This window comes from Zootoca vivipara, chromosome 2 (genome assembly GCF_963506605.1).
Source record: "Zootoca vivipara chromosome 2, rZooViv1.1, whole genome shotgun sequence".
Classification (NCBI taxonomy): domain Eukaryota; kingdom Metazoa; phylum Chordata; class Lepidosauria; order Squamata; family Lacertidae; genus Zootoca; species Zootoca vivipara.
Genome location: NC_083277.1, coordinates 78,363,216 through 78,383,913, shown reverse-complemented (window position 1 = coordinate 78,383,913; position 20,698 = coordinate 78,363,216). Strand labels below are relative to the sequence as shown.

Sequence of the window (20,698 nt, the reverse complement as noted above, 5' to 3'; positions counted from 1 at the left end):
CACCATGCGGCAAGTTAGGGCAGCTGCCCTACTCTAGAAGCAGAGCTGGTGGGCAGAGGCGGAGCACAGCCCGGCGGAGCGCGAGTTCGCCATTCCCGCCGCACCGCGCCGCACCCTCCCTCCAGCTCCCCGGCGCGCCCTCAGGCAAGGCCAAGCGCGGCGGGGAACCAGGGAGCGCGGCGCGGTGGGCAGGAACGCCGAACTCGCGCTCCGCTGGGCTGGGCTCCGCCTCCGCCCACCAGCCCTGCTTCTAGGGAGGGGCACAGTCCGGCGGAGCGCGAGTTCGCTGTTCCCGCCCACTTTGTGGCCCCTCCCCTTCCGTGCCTTGGCCCCTCCCCTTGCCCCCCTAGTTTTGATCCTGGGTACGCCCATGTGGGGAGGGGCTAACTAAAGGGAGTGGCAAGGGATCAGGCCAGAGCATCCCATGAGTGGAACTCTGCTCACAGGATCTTTGAATTCAGACATTCTCTTTATTCATAGTTTCTTATTTATTTATGACATTTGGATGGCTACCTCATAACATAAATTGCTATAGAGAAACTTTTCTTGTTGTAAACCTTACTGCTTGGGTGTTAGTGCTTGGTGCAGTAGTGTTGAGCAAGGTATAAATGATTTAAGACTATCTGTTAATGAAATGTAAACCCATCATACATAGTGCACAGTAGGATTGGTGAATGTTACATGGTAGCTGAACTAGATGGAAAGCCCTATTAGTTCTAATATTGATTAGAAGTATCTAATTTGGAAAGTTGTTTGCTATGTATGTGGGCGCCTCTTAAGATATTATAATCAATTTTTGCATGATGGTTCCTGAGATCAGGGATTAGGATTTTGTGGGCCATTCTCCTATAGCTGCTGGGCTGAATAAAAGCCATTGCCTGAGTACTTGAGATGTTAATTTGTTTTTTGTTTTGTTTTTAAGTTTAAGGAATACTATAAGCCGTGGGTTTTTTCTGATGGAACTGACAGCTCTTTTTTTTGCTGCTGCTCCTGCTCCTCCGCTGCTCTTTAAGAGGGGTGTGCTCCCCCACCCCCTCTTTCAAAAGAAAGGAAGGCTCAGTGGCTTCCTCTGGCTAAGAGAAAGCTTTGGAGAATGACTGTCTCCCATGAAAGGAAACTCCTCCTTCCTCCTTTATCTGCAGCACCCACAGCAACGAGTAAACATTGGGCTGCCTGACATGTTTCTTCTGCTTATTGCCTGGTGTGGTATGGGCTAGCTGTATCCTCCATCCACTTCTTTGAAGTTTTGGGGTTAACATTTAGTGGTTTCAGACTGAGAGCTGCCACACCCACTCACCCCACCCCACCCACTCCTATTTGGTTTTTTGGCTGCTTCTGTGGTCTTTACCGTGACTGTTTCCGTGACAGGGTTGTCTCTTCAGTTAGGATCATTTTATTTTTCTTTCAGGCAATATATACTCTCTGGTCTCTGGGAAGAGGTTTTTTTTTTTAAATTCTCTTTTCTCCTCACCAAACTACAATAATTACATTGTGACATTTTCATTTGTTATTTTAGCAGGCAGTTATCAGCCTGAGTATTTGAGTTCATTTTGAACAGGCTTCCCCAAACTAAGGCTCGCGGACCATATGTGGCCTGCGAGGCTCATTTATGTGGCCCCCGGCAATCCCTGCTGCCTGGTGCCGCTGCCTGCTCTCACGGCTGCCCACTTCCAGGTTGGAAAGGCGCCGGAAATAGCTTGCACAAGTGTCATTTCCGGTGCACTTCCGGGTCGGAGGAGGCCTGTGTGCATGTGCACAAGCTATTTCCAGCGCTCCTCCAACCCAGAAGTGCGCCGGAAATAGCATGTGCACATGTGTATGGGTGCATGCTCACGCGTGCTCCCCCACCCTCCAGCCCACCGCGTGATCGGTGCTGCCTGAAGCCGGGTAAATTTGAGGACCCCTGATTTTGAGTTTACACTTGCTTAGTTTGCAATTAGTTTTTATCCTATATTTTGTTGCCCGGTTTTCTCTTTGCTTCAGTCCCTTCTTAGTACTCTTAGAAAATTTGACAGTGAATAGTGGAATCTTATGGCTTTTTCTCCGCAACCCCCCCCCCAAAAAAAAAAATCAAGAAAGCTTTCCTGATTGTCAGAGGTGCAGGAAAAGAAGGAACAAAATTTCCCCATTGGAGCTATCCTGTTGCTCCTTTCTCACCCACCCCATCAAGGAAACGGGGATAGGGAAAAGAAAGGAACAACAGATTATCCCAATCCCATTACTCCTTCCTTCCCCCCATCAAGGAAGCTTTCCTGGTTGTCTGGGGTGGGAGAAAGGAAGAGGCACCACAATCACCCTGTTAGAGAAATCCCTTTGTTAGTTCCTTCCCCGCACCCCAATAAAGAAATCTTTCTGTCTTTCTGGGTGTGCAGGAAATGAGGGGCAGTGGGATAGGTCCATTCGCTGTTTGTGAGCACTTGCTTTGTCCCAGGAGGAGGGCTTTTTCCATATGTGTGTTCCACTTATGATGCCTCATGTTTGCACTCGCAAGTGTGCCACAGAAAAACAGGTTTCTGCTGAGAAATATGGAGAAATGCATTCCTTCGCTCTGTGTGCCTGTGTGTGAGAAAGATGTGTTTATGTATGGTAAGCTCTTGTGTGGGAGAGGAAGTGGAGCAGCCATCTTGCAAATGCTCCTTGGACAATGACAGCATCAGTGTTTGTGGAGAAAAATCAATAGGACCAGCTAGTAGAGCATGAGACTCTCAGGGTCATGAATTTGAGTCCCACATTGGACAAAAGAGTCCTGCATTGCAGGGACTTAGACTAGATGACCCTCATGGTTCCTTCCAACTCTAAATTCTGTGATTCCATAAGTACATGCCTCGCTGTGGCAACCATGTTGTTATGGGACCCTCACGGCACATACACACCAAAAACAACACCAACACTGATCTATTAGAGCAGGCATCCCCAAACTTCGGCCCTCCAGATGTTTTGGCCTACAACTCCTATGATCCCTAGCTAAGAGGACCAGTGGTTAGGGATTATGGGAATTGTAGTCCAAAACATCTGGAGGGCCGAAGTTTGGGGGTGCCTGTATTAGAGTATTAGATTTAATTAATAAGTTGGTAAAGAACGGAAAAGATTGTAGTGTTTGCTTTGTAGTATTCTGTTTATGGTTTCTGTCATTAATGTTATCTGTTCATTTGTTTGCCACATACTTCCTGTTTGCAGAAGTCATAACACTTGCCACTGCTTTTTCTTGTTCTGACCTAGGTTGAGATTGGATGCTGAGCTTGTCATTAAGAACTACTGTACTTGGTTCCTCATTCAGAAATTGAGACAAGCCAGCCAGGGATTCTTTGCTTCTGTCTTTCTCTTCATTGTCCTCTCTCCTCGTCCCCATCCCCTTCCTCAAACTTGTCCATAGCAAAACCATTCATGCTAGAAATGTGAGACAATCCAGGGGTACAGACTGCCAGAAATTTATGCTTATTTACCAAATAAGGTTGAGAAGCTCTGGAAGATGTCAAGTAAGAAGTCCTTGAAAAGGACTAGATTAGAAGTTACAAACTCAAGTTTCAGTGTGTAAAGTGGGAAGAAGGGGATTGGGCACATTTGTTGAAGTGTTGTGCACACCATTGCATCTCTGTGTTTAATAGCATTAACCTGCGTGTACACAGTGCATTCCAGTCGAAATGAATTGTGCCTGCTTATAGCCATCATACCAGCAGCCTCCAGATGCTGATAAAATTAAATGTTTTGGCTTTTGTCAGTGGCAGGTGACTTTCTGGATCATAGATCATTAAGCACTAAAGAAAACCTTCTGGTTTTCTTGGATCCCTTTAATGGCTGCGTTGCCACAACAGTTTTTACTAAATATTTAAAGGAACGCCTAAATTATGCAGATTAGATTCCTTTGGTATCCTGCAGCCCCTCCATATTAATTATTCATTATGTGGTAACTAGGCATCCTCACTCAAGCATGATTAGTTCAGACAGCCTGAAGCGCTTAACGCTGGCTGAAGAACTGAAATGCCTGTTCCTGGTTTCCAAACAAAAACCTGCAGCAGAACTGAGCGAAACACAAGATTTTTCTTTTTCTCAACACTTGATCAGTAACACAAATTCAAATTATTTGCAGTCTCTCATATATTGGTGGCATGGGGCACTTTGCTTACATGACACCCAGGAGCTTCTGTGAATCTCAAATGGGGAATAACTAACATTACAAGCCAATTCAATTACTTACCACAGTCTTGGCTGCATTATGTAAAGGTTGTTCTTGTTTCCTTGCCTTTGTCTGTTCCCTGCCAAGTAAAAGCATGAGTAGGCCTAAAAAGAGTTGGCATACGCTGGGTGGTATTCAACTAATTTTACACAGGGCATACCCACCAACATTTCTCCACTGAAAATAGGGCTGTCCTATTCAACAACAGCAACAATTTTATTATTTATACCCTGCCCATCCAACTAGGTTGCACCACGTTGTATCATAGCTGCCAAGACTCCCGTTTTCCCTGGGAAACTCCCATTTTAAAAGCCGTTTCCCGCTGTCATCCTGAATGGTGAAATGTCCCATAATTCCCCCGGATTTCTTCCGGTGCTGCTCTGCCCATGTCTGGGCACCGGAAACCAGGCAGCGCCGGCACCGGAAGTCGCTTCTATGAATGTCCGGACAGGCGTAGAAGCAACTTCCGGTGCCGCTCTTCCCATGTCTGGACATGCGTAGAAGCGACTTCCGGTGCCGGCGATGCTGATCCCGTATTTTTCTAACCAGGACTTGGCATCTATGGGTTGTATCCAACTTGGCGGCTTCCAACATATATAAAAACACAATAAAACATTAAACATTAACAAACTTCCCTGTACAGGACTGCCTTCAGATGTCTTCTAAAGGTTGTAATTTACTTACCTCCTTGGCTTGGGGGGGGGGGGTCTCATAACTCCAAATCCTCCAACATTTCTCTGATGAAATTAGGGATGAAAGAAAGCGGGGCATTCCAGGATCAAATTAGAAACCAAGACAGCTTCTGTAAATTCAGGACTGTCCCTGGAAAATAGGGACACTTGGAGGGTCTGAGAGGGTAGATACATCGAAACCTAGGAATGTGACTTTCCATGGGCCTATTCTGAGTGAAATTTAGTTGAATACCACCTTACGTATCTGTACTGAAGGAACAGGGAAATCCAAACTTCCTTTGTGTCATTTTAGTAAATCCTAAATTGAGATTTGGGAATCACTAACATTCTTCATATTTGAGTAATGGGAGGCAAGGTCCCTGAAAAGCTTAGTATCAGTAATTTGAAAAATCTTGAGAACAAATTGCATAGGGAATGATCAGAGAAAGAAGTAAACAGTAAACTTAACTGAGCAAATGCAAGATGTGTTATGTACAGTGCACAATATCTGTCTTGGCCGTTTAGTTTCTCCACTGGTATATCCAAGATTGTTACCAGTTTCCATGGGAGTAACAATACTGTGTTAATAGAAACAAATCTGAAAGGAGGTGCTTCATTTATGGTAAACTGTCCTGGTCTCCTGACAGGGATGAACAAGCTTCTAGAGAGAGGGAAACAGACATCTGTTTTTAAGGAAGGTGTATAGTATACAAACAGTTGCATGCCTTTAGTGAGCAAGTTGGCAGTGTCAAAAATGGGAAATGGTGGAAACTTATGTTCTAGGCTGGATTTGGCTGTGTTTATTTGTTTTAAGTTTTATCTACCCTTTTTAGTAAAGATGTTTACTTGTTTCAAAGAAACTACCCAGATAGAGGATCCTCGAGTGCAATGGCGGCGGGAGCAGGAACACATGCTGAAGGACTACCTTGTACTGGCACAAGAAGCACTGACTGCTCAGAAGGAGATCTACCAGGTCAAGCAACAAAGGCTTGAACTAGCACAACAAGAATACCAACAACTTCATGATGTCTGGGAGCACAAGCTGGGGTCTCAGACTAGTTGTGAGTTCTTGGTTAGATTTTTGTTCTTTATCCTTGTTCTGCTAGTATGTCATGGAGCTTGGCATCGACAGTGGTATCTCGGGTTACAAAACTCCTCAGGTTACAAACACTTGGCGTTACAGACTCCGCTAATCTGGAAGTATTACCTCGGGTTAAGAACTTTGCCCCAGGATGAGAACAGAAATCACGTGGCGTGGCAGCAGCAGTGGGAGGCCCCATTAGCTAAAGTGGCACATCGGGTTAAGAACGGTTTCAGGTTAAGAACGGACCTCCGGAACGAATTAAGTTCGTAACCCAAGGTACCACTGTAATCCTGTTTTACAACCTCCTGACCCTTACACCATAGGATCAGTCTGTTGAAAACAAACCTATCTCCTTTAAGCTACACACTAAAAACATTTCATTATCATTGGTGCCTGTAGTCTTTTTAATTTTTTCATAGCTGAGCTGTATTTGGGAATTTTTCGTCTTGCCTTTTGAAGGTTAAGATTTGGAACTGCTCTGAAGATATGGGCTACAATCCACAATAACTATCCATGAGCAAAAGAACTTCATAAAAATCTGGAGGTTTTCCTTGCAGAAGCTCCCACTGCCAAGAACTGAACTGCTGTTCTGTTTTTAAAAGTGGCTTTTGAAAGTGTTGGAGAGTGCAGAAAAATTTCAAAAGAAGAATCAGTTGTGCATTATTTCTCTTATTCAAGTGCAAATAACTTTAGGTAATAGCCATAAACTACCACACATAAGTGTCTACATGCATGTATATATAAAAATGCTACTCATGTCACTGCTGTTGCAGATAAATACTATATGACATTAATGTATGCAAATAGGTTTGATTAGTAGAATCTGTCACAGTGACTTTTGTCAGTAGGAAAGATTTTACTTTAAATACTGAAATTCTAAAAAACAGAAAACACCTTTAAAATGGAAAGTTAGGATTGGAAGAGCAAATTGTTACTTCTCAAATCTTGAAGTTACAATTTGAGACAAGCTTTCAATTGAAATCACTGCAGATTCCCTCCTTTCCATTTTCCAATACTTTTTCCCCTCTAACCCTTCTTTTTCCTGAAACTGCTAGATAGCCAACACAAAATTTTGTGTATACAGCCAACTCAAATGCTTACAAGAGAAATATTGTGATTTGTTTGTATACTTTTCTGTTGCTTCTTTGGTGTGCTTTTAATATTTGTTTTGTTTGTTTGTTTCCTTTTATTGTAGTAGTTTCCAGTTCCTCATCTAGCTCAAAATATGACCCAGAAATTCTTAAGGCGGAAATTGCTACCACAAAATCTAGGGTAAGAGGGTAAAAGTGGTACTTTTAATTTCTAGTAATATAACAATCTGAAATTTCCAGTGCTCCAAAGCAGGGGTCTTCAAACTTTTTAAACAGGGGGCCGGTTCACTGTCCCTCCGACACTGTTGGGGGGCCTGACTATAGTTTTTAAAAAATATGGACAATTTCCTATGCACACTGCACATATTTTATTTGTGGTGCACAAAAAACTGGAAAAACAATACAATATTTAAAATGAAGAGCGATTTTAATCAACACAAACTTATAAGTATTTCAATGGGAAGTATGGGCCTGCTTTTGGCTAATGAGATGGTCAATATCGCTAATGCTCATCCCTACAACCTAGCCTAGACATGGATCTCCCTCACCTCCAAGGCCCAGTCTACATGCAGGCCTTCCATGCCCCCATCCCCACAACCCAGCCTATACACGTGTTTTCCTGCACACACCCTCATTCCTACAACCCAGATTATACATGTCTCCCTAACCCCTTTCCCCACGACCCAGCATGTACTTCCCTAACCCAGAACCCAACGACCAAGCCTGCACCCGTGTCTCCTTTAGCCCCATCCTCATTACCCAACTTGCTGCATGTCTCCCTAACCCCCATCCACCACCTCCCAGCTTGCACGCCCTTCCTCCAACCCCAAATCCCCACTCACCAGCCTGCCTGCATCTCCCTACCCTCGATCCCCACAGCCTACCCATGTGTCGCCCATCCCCACAACTCACTGCAGCCTTTTGCAAAAGTAGCCTCTCCTCGTGCACTTTCTCGGGACAACCACGGCCCCTGACCTGCACTGATCTGAAGGGCAATGGGAGCCAAGGAGCGCACGCCGGACTGGTGGCGATTGGGAGAGCAAAGTTGCCCATAAGGATGTGGCTGGCGAGCGATCCTGCGCACGCTTCGCCAACTAGGCCGCCGCCACCGTGCAGCGCCTTCTGCGGCTGTGCCCACCCAGCCTGCTCACCAGCAAGGTCCTAGGTCTCCTGCGCAGCTCCTGCTTGCCTTCCTCGGGCAAGCCACACGCCCCTCCGAGCAAGTTTCGGACCGGCTAAGGGAGAGGGAGAGAGGGAGAGAGGGAGGGACCTGGAGAGACAGGAAGGGGCAGCTCTTCCTCTGGGAGGAAGGGGAGGGGGATGCGCAGCAGAAGGCGAGCCAAACCTGCAGCTGAGGCCAGCGAGCTTCCCTCCAGCTGTCCGTCCTCCAGCAGCTCCGGGCATCCTCCTCTCACAACCCTGGGTGGGCTGGATTCAGTACCCTGGTGGGCCAGATGCGGCCCGTGGGCCATAGTTTGAGGACCCTGCTCCAAAGCATGGCTTAGTGAGAATGTGCTGGTGGTTGTGCTACTTACTGTGCAGGGCTAAGCCATGGTTTTGTGATGTATGAACCAGGCCAATGCACAGTGTCCATTACAAAATAAGAACAACAACAACATTTTTATTTTTATTGATTACATATATCACATACATGCATCCAAGAGAAGAGCCAGCAAAATAGAAACAAATTTGAACCAAATCAAAACAAGAAGTAAATGAAAGGAAGGAAGGCAAAGTGCAAAAAAAAGACCTTTGCTTCATGGCCATAATCCTACAATTTAGTTTTCCTCAATTTATAATTGCATTTACAAAAACATTAATAAGTGTTTTCTTCCAGCTTAAATGATGGTAAAACCATAACAGTTGTTAGTAGAGAGATTGTGCCATATACGCTATATATTCATTTAACGTTTTCCAAAGGTTTGCAGCACTTACCTCACTTGGTATTAAATTAAACTGATTTTCTGTGCAAGTCGAGAAATGTTTTAGGGGTTTTAAAATAAAGTTCTGAATAAAGTAGTGGAAAATATTTGTTAAAGTAACAAAATACTTTGCTCTGTTCACATTTCAACAGGTTAATAAACTGAAGAGAGAAGTTGCCCACATGAGACAGGAACTACAGTATAAGGAAATTGGCTTCCAAACATTGAAGAAGTAAGTTAATTATCTTCTAACATTTTAAATTTATATCTAGTTGGGTAATGTAATGATTTGGCTTAGTGTATTGTCTGAACCTGAGCTTGTGATTTTTGCTCTCTCTCGACTTCCCACTAGCTTGTAACCAACATTTGTCCTATAGTTTGCTGTTCATGGTTTAATTTGATACTTCCCTTTTCTTCCTTTATGAAAACAGAAGTTAACTTCCCCAGGGAAGTTCCCCTGGTGCCTTCATTACACACCTTTAGGCTCCAGGCAAAAACGTTCCTTTTTAACCGTGCCTTTGGTTGATCTTATTAGCATCCAACAACCTTTTAGAATGTGGCTTGGGGGGGGGCTTATTGGGTTATTGCTTTTGGTTGGATTTTATATGTTGTGGTCTTGTTGTGAATTGCCCTGAGACCTCCGGGTATAGGGCGGTGTATAAGTTGAAAGTTGAATAAATACTTAATAAACATTAACTTATTCTTCAGCCAAAAGGCTTCCAGAGCGGTTTACAAATATCAGTAATAACACAGTTGCTGCCGTTTCTGAAATCTTATATTCAAATTTTTCTTTAAGTTGGAGACAGATAATAAATCCAATTGGTGGGGATTTTGAGCAGGGTACAGCACCAGGAGCTCAAAAATCACTCTTTTGACCCCCACCCCCTGAAACAAGATTCATAAAGCAAATTCCCTTGTCTTTAGAGCTAACTAGTCTTGTTTTTCCTGTTAATAACTGTTTCTCTTCTATTTTTTACATCATCTTGAAGAATTGATATGAAAATGGCTGATACCCAAGGTGGATATAAACTTGATGAGGCACAAGCTATCTTAAGTGAAATGAAAGCTATTAAGAAGGCCATCACTTCAGGAGAGAAAGAAAAACAAGATCTCATTATGGTATGAAATTGACCGGGTGAACTCCTCTGCTAGGCGGATCTTAAACTACCATTACAGCAACTCTGTTTCCATAACTACAAAAACAGAAATGCTTGTATGGAATTGACACATCAACTTATATTATCAGTACAAGATCATTTTTTAAAAAAATCCAGGCAATCTCTTTACACTAGACTTTCTGTCTCTCCTACCCCCACCTCTGTGACTGTGATTTAATGTGACATGTAACTGGACCTATGCCTTTTCACATTGTCTTGATTTGCACATAATCCTAATAATTGTTTATGAATCTATGATTTATTAAACATTGAGTTAGCATTACATGTGAACCCAGTTCAATAGCTTACTTGTGCTTTATTAACTATATTCAAAATGTTGCTCATTCAACAAGATTTGTAGTTAGTCTATAAACCTTAGTGAACCTTAACTATTGCTTTGTGTTGTGTGTGAACCCAAACCTCCTCCTTAACCATGGTTAAGGGCCATCATCACCCAAAAGCTAAAGGACCGTGAGTGAAGAGCGCCAAAAAAATTCAAACTGTTGTCAAGGCTCAGCAACTTTTGCAGGTGCTTTTAGCTACTTTGTGACATAATAAACCAAGTGATCTTCTGCCAGACACTTCAGTTCATTAATAGTTCATGTTAACCATTGTTTAGATAGAGTTATTGGTGAACCAGGCCATCAGTTGATAAGGGACTGATATCTCCCTCACAATGTCAATTCAGTCTTAAATTTCTCCTTCAAAGCATCAGGGCAGCAGTGAGGCAATAAGAAGATGACTTTGACTTTTTCTTGTTCCAGAACCTTGCCAGGTTGACAGCTAATTTTGTGACAGACAGAGGATCACATTCAGAATTGTGGGCCAGCAGTATATCCTTGGAAGACTCCAGTTTCCCATTGTCTAAGCAGTATCTGGATGCTGGTTCCCAAACTGATGTTTCTGGAAATGTATGTAAAGTCTAAAATACTGTGTGAGCTTCCCTTAGTCTTGTATCCCATTTTAGCTATTAAATAATGTTTTGTGGGGACCTAGTGTTTGAACCACTGCTTTGTAAAATTTTATGGAAAAGATTTATAGCATATGTTATTTCTTAATCTTCGGATGCATATGTTGAACTTTGGCTCTGACTCATATCAACATGCTTAATCTACAAAGGGGAAAATGTGTCAACACCCTTTAACTTTACTATTTGCTTCTTTAGTTTATTGTGAACACGAATAATCAATTGGCTGAGAAGGTGAGACTGCGCCTCCAATATGAAGATGCTAAGCGAAAGTAAGTAGACCTTCCCCCACTACTATTGACAATAAGCACTTAAATCCATAGTGCAGACAAACAGCTGTTTTTTAAGAGGACAAGTATGTTTAAAAAGTACACATTTAGAACATGAGGATGAATTTGTCCTTGGATCAGAATGTGTCCTTGGATCAGAATAAGTGATGAGCCTATAAACTTTTATTACAGTTGTTGCAAAGTTTTTATATAGTGTTTTGTTGTCAAGACTGATCACTAGTTTTAACTCTCATTTTGGCAGCTTACTGTGAAGGTACAAACCATGCCACTGTTGATTTTATTCTAGAGTTAGGGAACATCTTGCAGCAAAATTTGAGATATTGAAAGAACCTAAGAACCGTTCTAGATTTCATCAAATGCCCATTCTGTTCTTATAGTGGCCAACCACTATGAGAATTGAGCAAACAAGACCTATAGTACAGTAATCAGATAAAGACTATAAATAAGTCAGTAGGTGTTGTAAGCAACCCAAGGCCAATTTTTCGGAAGCCCCTTTAGACTTATACCAGTGTGCAATCACTTCCTAGTTCGTTTTCTCTTCCCTGGTTGCTATGCATAGCATCTGAGAACAGGGCCCTTTTCTTCCCTCTTTCCTTTGTCTAGAGCAGGGGTTGTCAACCTGGTTCATAGTTTCAGGATTCTAGGTGGGCAGTAGGGGGTTCTATGGCACAAGCTGAATCCTCTTTCCATCGAGCACTGGTGGGTGGTAAGGAAATTTTACCTACCATTAGTGGGCAGTAGGTATAAAAAGGGTGAGTACCCCTGGTCTAGAGACAGACTCAGAGCCTGTTGAAGGATTCTATCTCTTTGAAAGAAAGATAATGCAAATGGGGACTAGTCTGAAATAATGTGCCCAAGTTGTTCCTTTAAATTCTTTGGTGACTTTTGTCCTATTCAGGGGATAGCAAAACATGAATAATAAGGTATTGGATTCCTGTTATTAGATAGTCTCTGTTGCCAGAATAGCCAACTATTTTGGTACAGTACTAAAGGTATGCCCATGGGTATGCCCTGAAGGCACTTGCTGAAGCTAAGCATATCTGGTTCGGTCATCACTCAGAAACCACACACGTCACCTTGGGTTCAATGATAGAAGAAAGGCAGGGCATGTACCTGGTATGTATATATGAAAATATAATAAATAATAACACTGAGGTTGCTCTTCCTGTCATAATCACCAGACATATAAAAATGGCATTTAAAACTTTCATTTATTCTTTAGAGAAATATTTATATACCACTTTTTGATCCCTAAAGTTGTCCCCAAGGGTCTCAAAGTTGGCTTGCATTATTAAAATCAAACAAAGGTATAGAACCACAGAGCATTAAAGAACCAAAGCAACAGGACATGCTTAACACTATTCTAAAACAAGGGACTTTGTGATGGCTTTTTCTTAGTTTTGTTTTCACAAAAAGCGTACTCCTGCTTCAGATACCGTGTGCATCTTCAATTAAATCCCCAGTTACTATCAAAATATATTTCTTATTCATTACTAGAGTATGAATTCAGGTTAAGACTCCTGAGATGTGCATCCATTTTTAAATTTTATTTATTTATTTATGGAATGTCATGTTACATCTGTAGTGGATTCAGTTAAGGCTTGGTCCCACTGAAATGCTTGATTACGCTAACACACTGTTTGCTTTCCTATTCTGATGATGTCAGATCCCCATATTTCATTCATTAGAGTAAAACTGGTTGAGGACCAATATTGTTCAGCTGCAAGTCATTGGCCTAAATCTAGGAAATCAGACTCTGCCTATCACTATCTCCGAGCTTCAATTCCCAATCTTTTAAATTGTAGTAACAATGTAACAAGAATAAGAATGAAAATAGCAAGGATTGGCATAATGTAAATGATAAAAGAGCCTTGCATATGAAAGTGTGCAATACGATTTTTATTTAAGCAAGCTTAAGACTGAACTGTCTTTTCCTCCATTTGTTATGAGCCATAGGAACAAAAATTGATTTGGTGCCTGACATCCTACAATCCCCATTGACAAAACTTCCTGGTAATGATGATATGTGTGTTACAAGGTATTAATGATTAAACTAAAATTCCCCATCATTGAATGCTGAACAGGTGGAATCATGGCTTTCTTTCAAGTGAAAATTGCAAAGTGAAAATTAGAGGGAGAGAATGATGCCAGATTTATAAGATGGCTTGTTTACTTTTGTAAGCACTACTGTGTAGGATACATAGAAGGCTGTTTTAATTTTGAAGGTGAAAAGTATCCCACCTTAAGAACAAATCTGACCTCTTACCATATCCATGCTGATAGTTGACAGAAGTTATCAAATTACAGTTGAGCAATCCTCTTAGAACACAGTCTTTATAAATTCACAGTGGAATTCACGGATTAGGAACTAATGCCAATGCTAATTCATCAGTGGAGCACAATGTTGGGCTTAACCAGGCAGTTGAACATTAAAATGGCTGCAAAGAAGGGTTCAGTGCAGCTTGAATGGATTTCTATTAATTATAGAATTTAAATTAATTAAGCAGCAACTTCCCTGCTATGGGAACAAGCTCAATCATTTCTCTTTTAAAAAAAAGAAGTGTCCTGAAATAATGGGTTCTGTGCTTTGACACGCCATCTTATGTCACTACATTAGGACACAATTTTTATACGACTGGTGAGAGCTGATAAATTGTGGTGTTCAGTACTACTCTAGTTGAATATGCAAGAGAGCCCAACAGGAAGGTGTTTTGAGATTGCTGGAACATATGTGCCATATGCAAACTTAATTGTTTTCCTTCATCCTATAGAATAGCAAATTTGAAAATACAGTTGGCTAAATTGGATAGTGAGGCCTGGCCTGGTGTGCTGGATTCTGAACGAGACCGATTAATGTTAATCAATGAGAAGGAGGAACTTCTAAAGGAAATGAGGTTCATTAGCCCTAGGAAGTGGACTCAGGGTGAAGTGGAAAGACTGGAGATGGAAAGAAAACGTCTAGAAGAAGATCTTCAGACTGCAAGAGATACGCAAAGCAAAGCTTTAACAGAAAGGTACATTTAACATATTTACTTTGTTTAAATAGTAAAAGTGGATTCTTTTCTTCTGTTCTTGTGTTTTAGAAAACTCATTACAGACACTTGCATCTAATTAAACTGTTACAGGTGCTTGCATCTGACTATAATTTAATTGCATGTGTTACAGTCATTTGTTTTGTTTGCTTTATCTATACCTATAATAAAAATATAAGAATGTTATTGCACTGCAGTTCACTTAGCCACAGGCAGGTGATGTTGCAAACTACAGTGTGTTAACAGCCTTGGGTGAGCTGCTGGCCATTGAAGCGGCTTCAGAGGGCAGTAGCGGATGATGCAGGCAAGCTGCAGAAGATGAGTCATGAAAGGCTGGGGTAACTCCTAAACCAGGTATCCCCAAACTGCACCCCTCCAGATGTTTTGGCCTACAACTCCCATGATCCCTAGCTAACAGGACCAGTGGTCAGGGATGATGGGAATTGTAGTCCAAAACATCTGGAGGGCCGAAGTTTGGGGATGCCTGTCCTAAACAGTCGTCCTACTCTGCTGCTGCTGTTGCTACAGACCACCTTGCTGAAGACACCCTTTAAGCCTTCTTCAATGAGTGGGACTGTTGCTGAGAAGGTGTCCTGGCCTCTCATGACTCTTCCTCCATGACTTGCCTAGGCTCTTTGTTTCTGCCTTGCAACTCCTCACAGGAGAAGGTCTAATGAGAATGGAGGCTTCCTCTATGACTCACCTGCATCAATTGACTGCCACTTTTGGTCTCCTTTCTGTGGCGTTCTTGTTGGGTTGACTGTTAATCTCATTTGGTTGTGAGCTAGAGGTTCCCCACCCCTGGCCTATGCAAACCTTCAGGCAGGACCAGAGTGCAAGAACTGAGTGCTGGTTCTCAACAACTGGTATTAAAAGGCCTCTGGCAGTGGAAGTACTGCTGTAATGGCTAGTATTCAGTGATAGCCTTCTCTTCCATGAGCTTGTCTTAACCTCCTTTTTAAAGTTGTCTGTTGGTGGCCAATACAGTATCCTTTGACAGCAAATTCCACAGTTTAATTATGTGTGGTGTGAATAAGTTCTATTTGTCTGTTCCATGTCTTCTTGTATTTGACTTACTTGTATGATCCCAAGTTCTAATATAGGGGACGCAAGTGGCGCTGTGGGTTAAACCACAGAGCCTAGGGCTTGCTGATCAGAAGGTCAGCGATTCGAATCCCTGTGACGGGGTGAGCTCCCGTTGCTCTGTCCCAGCTCCTGCCAACCTAACAGTTTGAAAGCACGTGGATAAATAGGTACTGCTACAGCGGGAAGGTAAACAGCGTTTCCGTGTGCTGCTCTGGTTCACCAGAAGCGGCTTTGTCATACTGGCCACATGACCTGGAAGCTGTACGCCGGCTCCCTTGGCCAATAACGCAAGATGAGTGCTGCAACCCCAGAGTCGGTCACGACTGGACCTAATGGTCAGGGGTCCCTTTACCTTTTTAAGTTCTAATATTACAAGAGAGGGAGAATACTAAAACCTGGTTTACCAGCCAAAATCTTGGTTCCAGTCTCTAGTCACTTAAGATATCTGTTGACATGTCACATTCTTCATGACATTTGTTTCAACCTTGGAATGATCAGGCATGAGATGTCAAAAAGTGTCATCTCATGGTGTGAATCTCTATAAAGTTGATGTGTTCAGCTGCTGCATTCAACATCAGTATCCCCAATAAACACGGAAATTGATATGGAAATTGGGTTTTCTTGTGCTGTATTACTTGGATATTTAGGCAGAAGCAAGGCTCACATCTCCAAAGAAACATTAGAATTGTAGCTATATTTAAACTCAAATGTTTCTTTTAAATGTTATCCCCATAGGAACTAAAGTTTTAGGAGGGATGCAGTTTGACAACAAGACTATCAAGCACGTAAAATCTGCCGCTTTTCACACTCTTGTCTCCTGTAATTCATTTGGTTAAAAAAGAATTATATTTGGTGACTGGATCTTGTGAGACTGCATCACCATTTCAGCTGCAGATTAAGCCCCATGGGAAGGTGCAGTAGTAACAGGGTGAAAAGCCTCTCTGTAATTGCCATTCTTTAGACTTGGTGTGTGGGTGGATAGTACTTTGAGTCTGCAATGATGTTTCTGACAGTCAGGCTCGTCTCGCTAAAAATGACTTGAACATGCTGTCCTTTATCTTATTTTATTTTTTTGTGCATGATTTTATGGCTTCTTTTTGTGCATAACTAACAGCCATCCCACACAAATGAACTAAAAACATGTTTGTGGGGTTTAAAACCTCCTGACATCTGAAATATTCCAGAATCCTAAGTGCATGTGATATTTATTCATCTCCTGCTGCCCTCCAGCTATTCAAATGCTGTCTAGATGAGAAAGAGGGACACACACATCTCTTTTTCTAAAAATACCACTTGATGCTTGTTGAGGTCGTGGTGCTTAGTTACTAGTTACGGTATTAAGTTAAGTTATTAAGTTAAGAGTGGTAGACTCGTAATCTGGTGAACCGGGTTCACGTCTCCGCTCCTCCACATGCAGCTGCTGGGTGACCTTGGGCTAGTCACACTTCTTTGAAGTCTCTCAGCCCCACTCACCTCACAGAGTGTTTGTTGTGGGGGAGGAAGGGAAAGGAGAATGTTAGCTGTTTTGAGACTCCTTCGGGTAGTGATAAAGCGGGATATCAAATCCAAACCCCTCTTCTTCTTCTTCTTCTTCTTCTTCTTCTTCTTCTTCTTCTTCTTCTTCTTCTTCTTCTTCTTCTTCTTCTTCTTCTTCTTCTTCTTCTTCTTCTTCTTCTCCTCCTCCTCCTCCTCCTCCTCCTCCTCCTCCTCCTCCTCCTCCTCCTCCTCCTCCTCCTCCTCCTCTTTAAAATAACGCTTGTATTCAGTCTGTTCACATAAGGAAGTGAGAGACAATCCTCCCAAAACACCTTACATATTTTTGGGTCCCTGCCAGGAAACACTAATCTTGCTTATGTAACAGATCTTTTTCTTCCTGAATAGTTTGCATACCTTTTGCAAAGACCAATAATGTAGAGAAGATCAGGTGCCTTCTGTACACAAAACTAACATGGCTGATGATACTTTTTATTTTTTCAAACTGCCTTAAAGTTCTCTACAACCAACAAATCTTAAACTGCACCCGAAAGTGTGAAGCCAGAACTGCAAGATGCGTCTGAAGTGCAAGATGCCGAAGAATTGTGAATTTCAGAAATTAAGAATAGTAATAAAGGAATAGTTATATAGATAGGAAGTTTCTTCGGGTGACACCCATTATTCCTATTCTGATCTATGCAACATAACATTTATTGAGTTACACTATAATTGCTTTTAAAATGTTATGTAGTAAGAAGCTTTTGATGTGAAGTTGAATGTGAATACTAAGAACAAACAAAATAAAATTTTTACTTCTTCCAGTAGCACCTTAGAGACCAACTAAGTTTGTCATTGGTATGAGCTTTCGTGTGCATGTACACTTCTTTAGATACACTGAAACTGAAGTCCCCAGACCCTTATGTATAGCCAGAGGGTGGGGAGGGGTATTACTCAGAAGGGTGGTCAGAATGGGTGTTTGACTGATAGGTGTGGAAACTCGTTGATGACTGTTAACGACTGCAATTTGTCTTACAGGAAAAAGCAAGAGGTGAGATGGATAAAGATAACTTTATCTAATGAGATAAGAATCCAATGTATATGTTCAGGCCAGGTCTCTCCATGGTTCCAAGTTTGGTAATGAGTTGCAGTTCAGCAACTTCTCTTTCCAGTCTATTTCTGAAATTCTTTTGTAATAAGACATCTACTTTGAGATCTTGTATAGAATGTCCTGGGAGATTGAAGTGTTCTCTTGCTGGTTTCTCTGTCTTGTGATTCCTGATGTCAGATTTATGTCCATTTATCCTTTGGCGTAGGGTTTGGCCTGTTTGTCCAATATAGAGAGCTGAAGGGCATTGCTGGCATTTGATGGCATACACAATGTTAGAAGATGAGCAATTAAATAGTCCTGAGATGGTATGTTTGGTGTTGGGGCCAGTAATGGTGTTGTCCGAGTGTATGTGGCAGCAAAGTTGACATCTGGGTTTATTGCGGGCTCTGGTACCAGTGTCCATGTTGAGTCTGGTGGTTGTATTATTTTAGGTGAGGAGTTGTTTAAGATTGGGTGGCTGTCTGTAGGCAATGAAAGGTCTTCCTCCCAGAGCTTGAGAAAGGGAACTGTCATTGTCTAGGAGAGGTTGTAGATCTCTGATGATGTGTTGTACTGTTTTAACTTGGGAGCTGTATGTGATTACTAATGGTGTTCTGTTATTTTATTTTTTGGGTTTGTCTTGCAGCAAGTTCTCTCTGGGTATCAGTCTGGGTCTGTTGATCTGTTGTTTAACTTCATCAGGCGGATATTTTAATTCTAAAAAGGTTTGCTGTAGATGTCTTAGGTGAGAGTCTCTGTCTGTAGAGTTGGAACAGATGCGGTAGTAATGTAGGGCCTGGCTATATACAATGGATTGTTTTGTATGTTTGGGATGGTATCAGTCAAACACCCATTCCCACCACTCTCCTGAGAATACCCCTCCCCACCCTCACACTATATATAAGGGTCTGGAGACTTCTGTTTCAGTGTATCTGAAGAAGTGTGCATGCACACGAAAGCTCGTACCAATGACAAACTTAGTTGGTCTCTAAGGTGTTACTGGAAGAAAAGAAAAATATTTTGTTTCGACTACGCCAGACCAACACGGCTACCTACCTGTAACTAGTACTGAGAACAAAATACTGCTTTAACAAAATGCTGCTATAGACAGGGCTTGGGAGACTACACCCTGCCCATCTTCAGGGCATTGTATTGGAAGGGCTTACTATGGCTCCTTAATAGGATAATGCTTTGAGTTGCATTTTAAGCTGTTTTTCCCCTGTTTGCAGATTGAAATTAAATAGTAAAAGAAACCAGTTGGTCCGAGAACTAGAGGAAACAACGCGATTAATGGCAATGTTGCACATCCAGCTGAAAAAGTAAGTTTTCCACAGGCTTCTTGCACATACTTCACATGAATATTGGCCGTATACTCCTACAATTCTGTCATATGGGAAACATGTTTCTAAAACTGGTTTTTGAAAATGGACATGCTGCCAATCATAAAACAGCACAACTTCTTTGTACCATCTGCTGCTGTGTTAACTTTGGGATTGAAATAGTGTTGCAAAATGGTGTTTTCAAACATTGTTCTTCATTTGAAATACAAGTAATAACATAAAGAAGAATCTTGATGAATTGGTTATGGTGATTCACCTAGCTCAGTGTCTTTTTTTCCATCAATGGCCCTCTGCTGGGCTTGGGAATCTCACAAACAGGGCATGAATGAAACAGACCTCTTTTTTTATATATATAAAAAAGCCCTTAGCAACTGGTATTCAGCGGCATATAGACTTTTAACATAGACGTTCCATTTACCCATCATTACTAATAGCCATTGATAGTCCCGTTAATCTGTCTGACCCCCTTTTAAAGCTATTGAAAGTAGTGATCACTATACCCTGAACTGTCAGTACCATAGATTATTTGTGTATTGTGTGGGAAAATCCTTTATCTGTTTGATCTTCCTTAAGTGACCTTGCACTAGGAAAAGGAGAAAAAACTTCATCCATTTCCCCCAGTGTCTTGAACCCGCCCAAAATTATAAAGCCCTGAACATTAGCATGAGCAGAAGCTTTTTGCTTTGGTGCAGAAAAGCTGCATTTGGTTTGCAGTATATGTCTCAACCCCATGACAACCCAGTGACTACTATAAGGAGATGCAAGTGGAGATGCAGGGTGCTGATGTGTGACTGTGCGGCACAATACAGCAACATGTCTCCTCCTGTAGAATTTAGATATCAACACGATATGGGGCTATGATCTTATTGCATGCACCTAGCAGGTACTTTTATACAAAATGCATTTGCATTTATTTCATTTACTTCAAATATTTCTATATTGCTTTTTGATTGCATTTAGGCTGTTTTTTTAAAAATAGTTGATAATTGCTTTTAAATTTCCCCTGTCATAAATATTCAATCAAAATGAAGCATCAACACACACGCACACACACACAACAGTTTGGGATATCATATATATTCACTGGAACAAGATGGGTTTTTGCATGACAATGGAAGGTCATCAAGAAGTGGGAATCTGATGGAATTCCCAGCACATAAAGTTCCGTAGTCTGTTTAATTAAGACTTAGAGTTTGTTGTCTGTTCACTCAATTTATGTCATGCTCAAGGTACTGTCTCTCCTTATCCTGCACAACAACCCCTTTAGCGGCTTAGACTTACGAACTGTGACTGCTTGGGAATTTGAACCTAGGTCTCCTTGCTA

The 20,698-nt window shown here is 41.8% G+C and overlaps 1 protein-coding gene across 1 annotated transcript in view; it reads left to right on the top strand.

Moving 5' to 3' along the window:
- WWC1 (WW and C2 domain containing 1) overlaps positions 1-20,698 on the top strand; it is a 68,102-nt gene that overhangs the window by 27,636 nt on the left and 19,768 nt on the right. The window contains exons 3-10 of the mRNA XM_035105164.2: positions 5,703-5,906; positions 7,125-7,201; positions 9,095-9,174; positions 9,932-10,061; positions 10,864-11,010; positions 11,265-11,338; positions 14,128-14,370; positions 19,264-19,353. Coding sequence (XP_034961055.2) covers positions 5,703-5,906; positions 7,125-7,201; positions 9,095-9,174; positions 9,932-10,061; positions 10,864-11,010; positions 11,265-11,338; positions 14,128-14,370; positions 19,264-19,353 — 1,045 coding nt within the window. The remainder of the gene's footprint in view (positions 1-5,702; positions 5,907-7,124; positions 7,202-9,094; positions 9,175-9,931; positions 10,062-10,863; positions 11,011-11,264; positions 11,339-14,127; positions 14,371-19,263; positions 19,354-20,698) is intronic.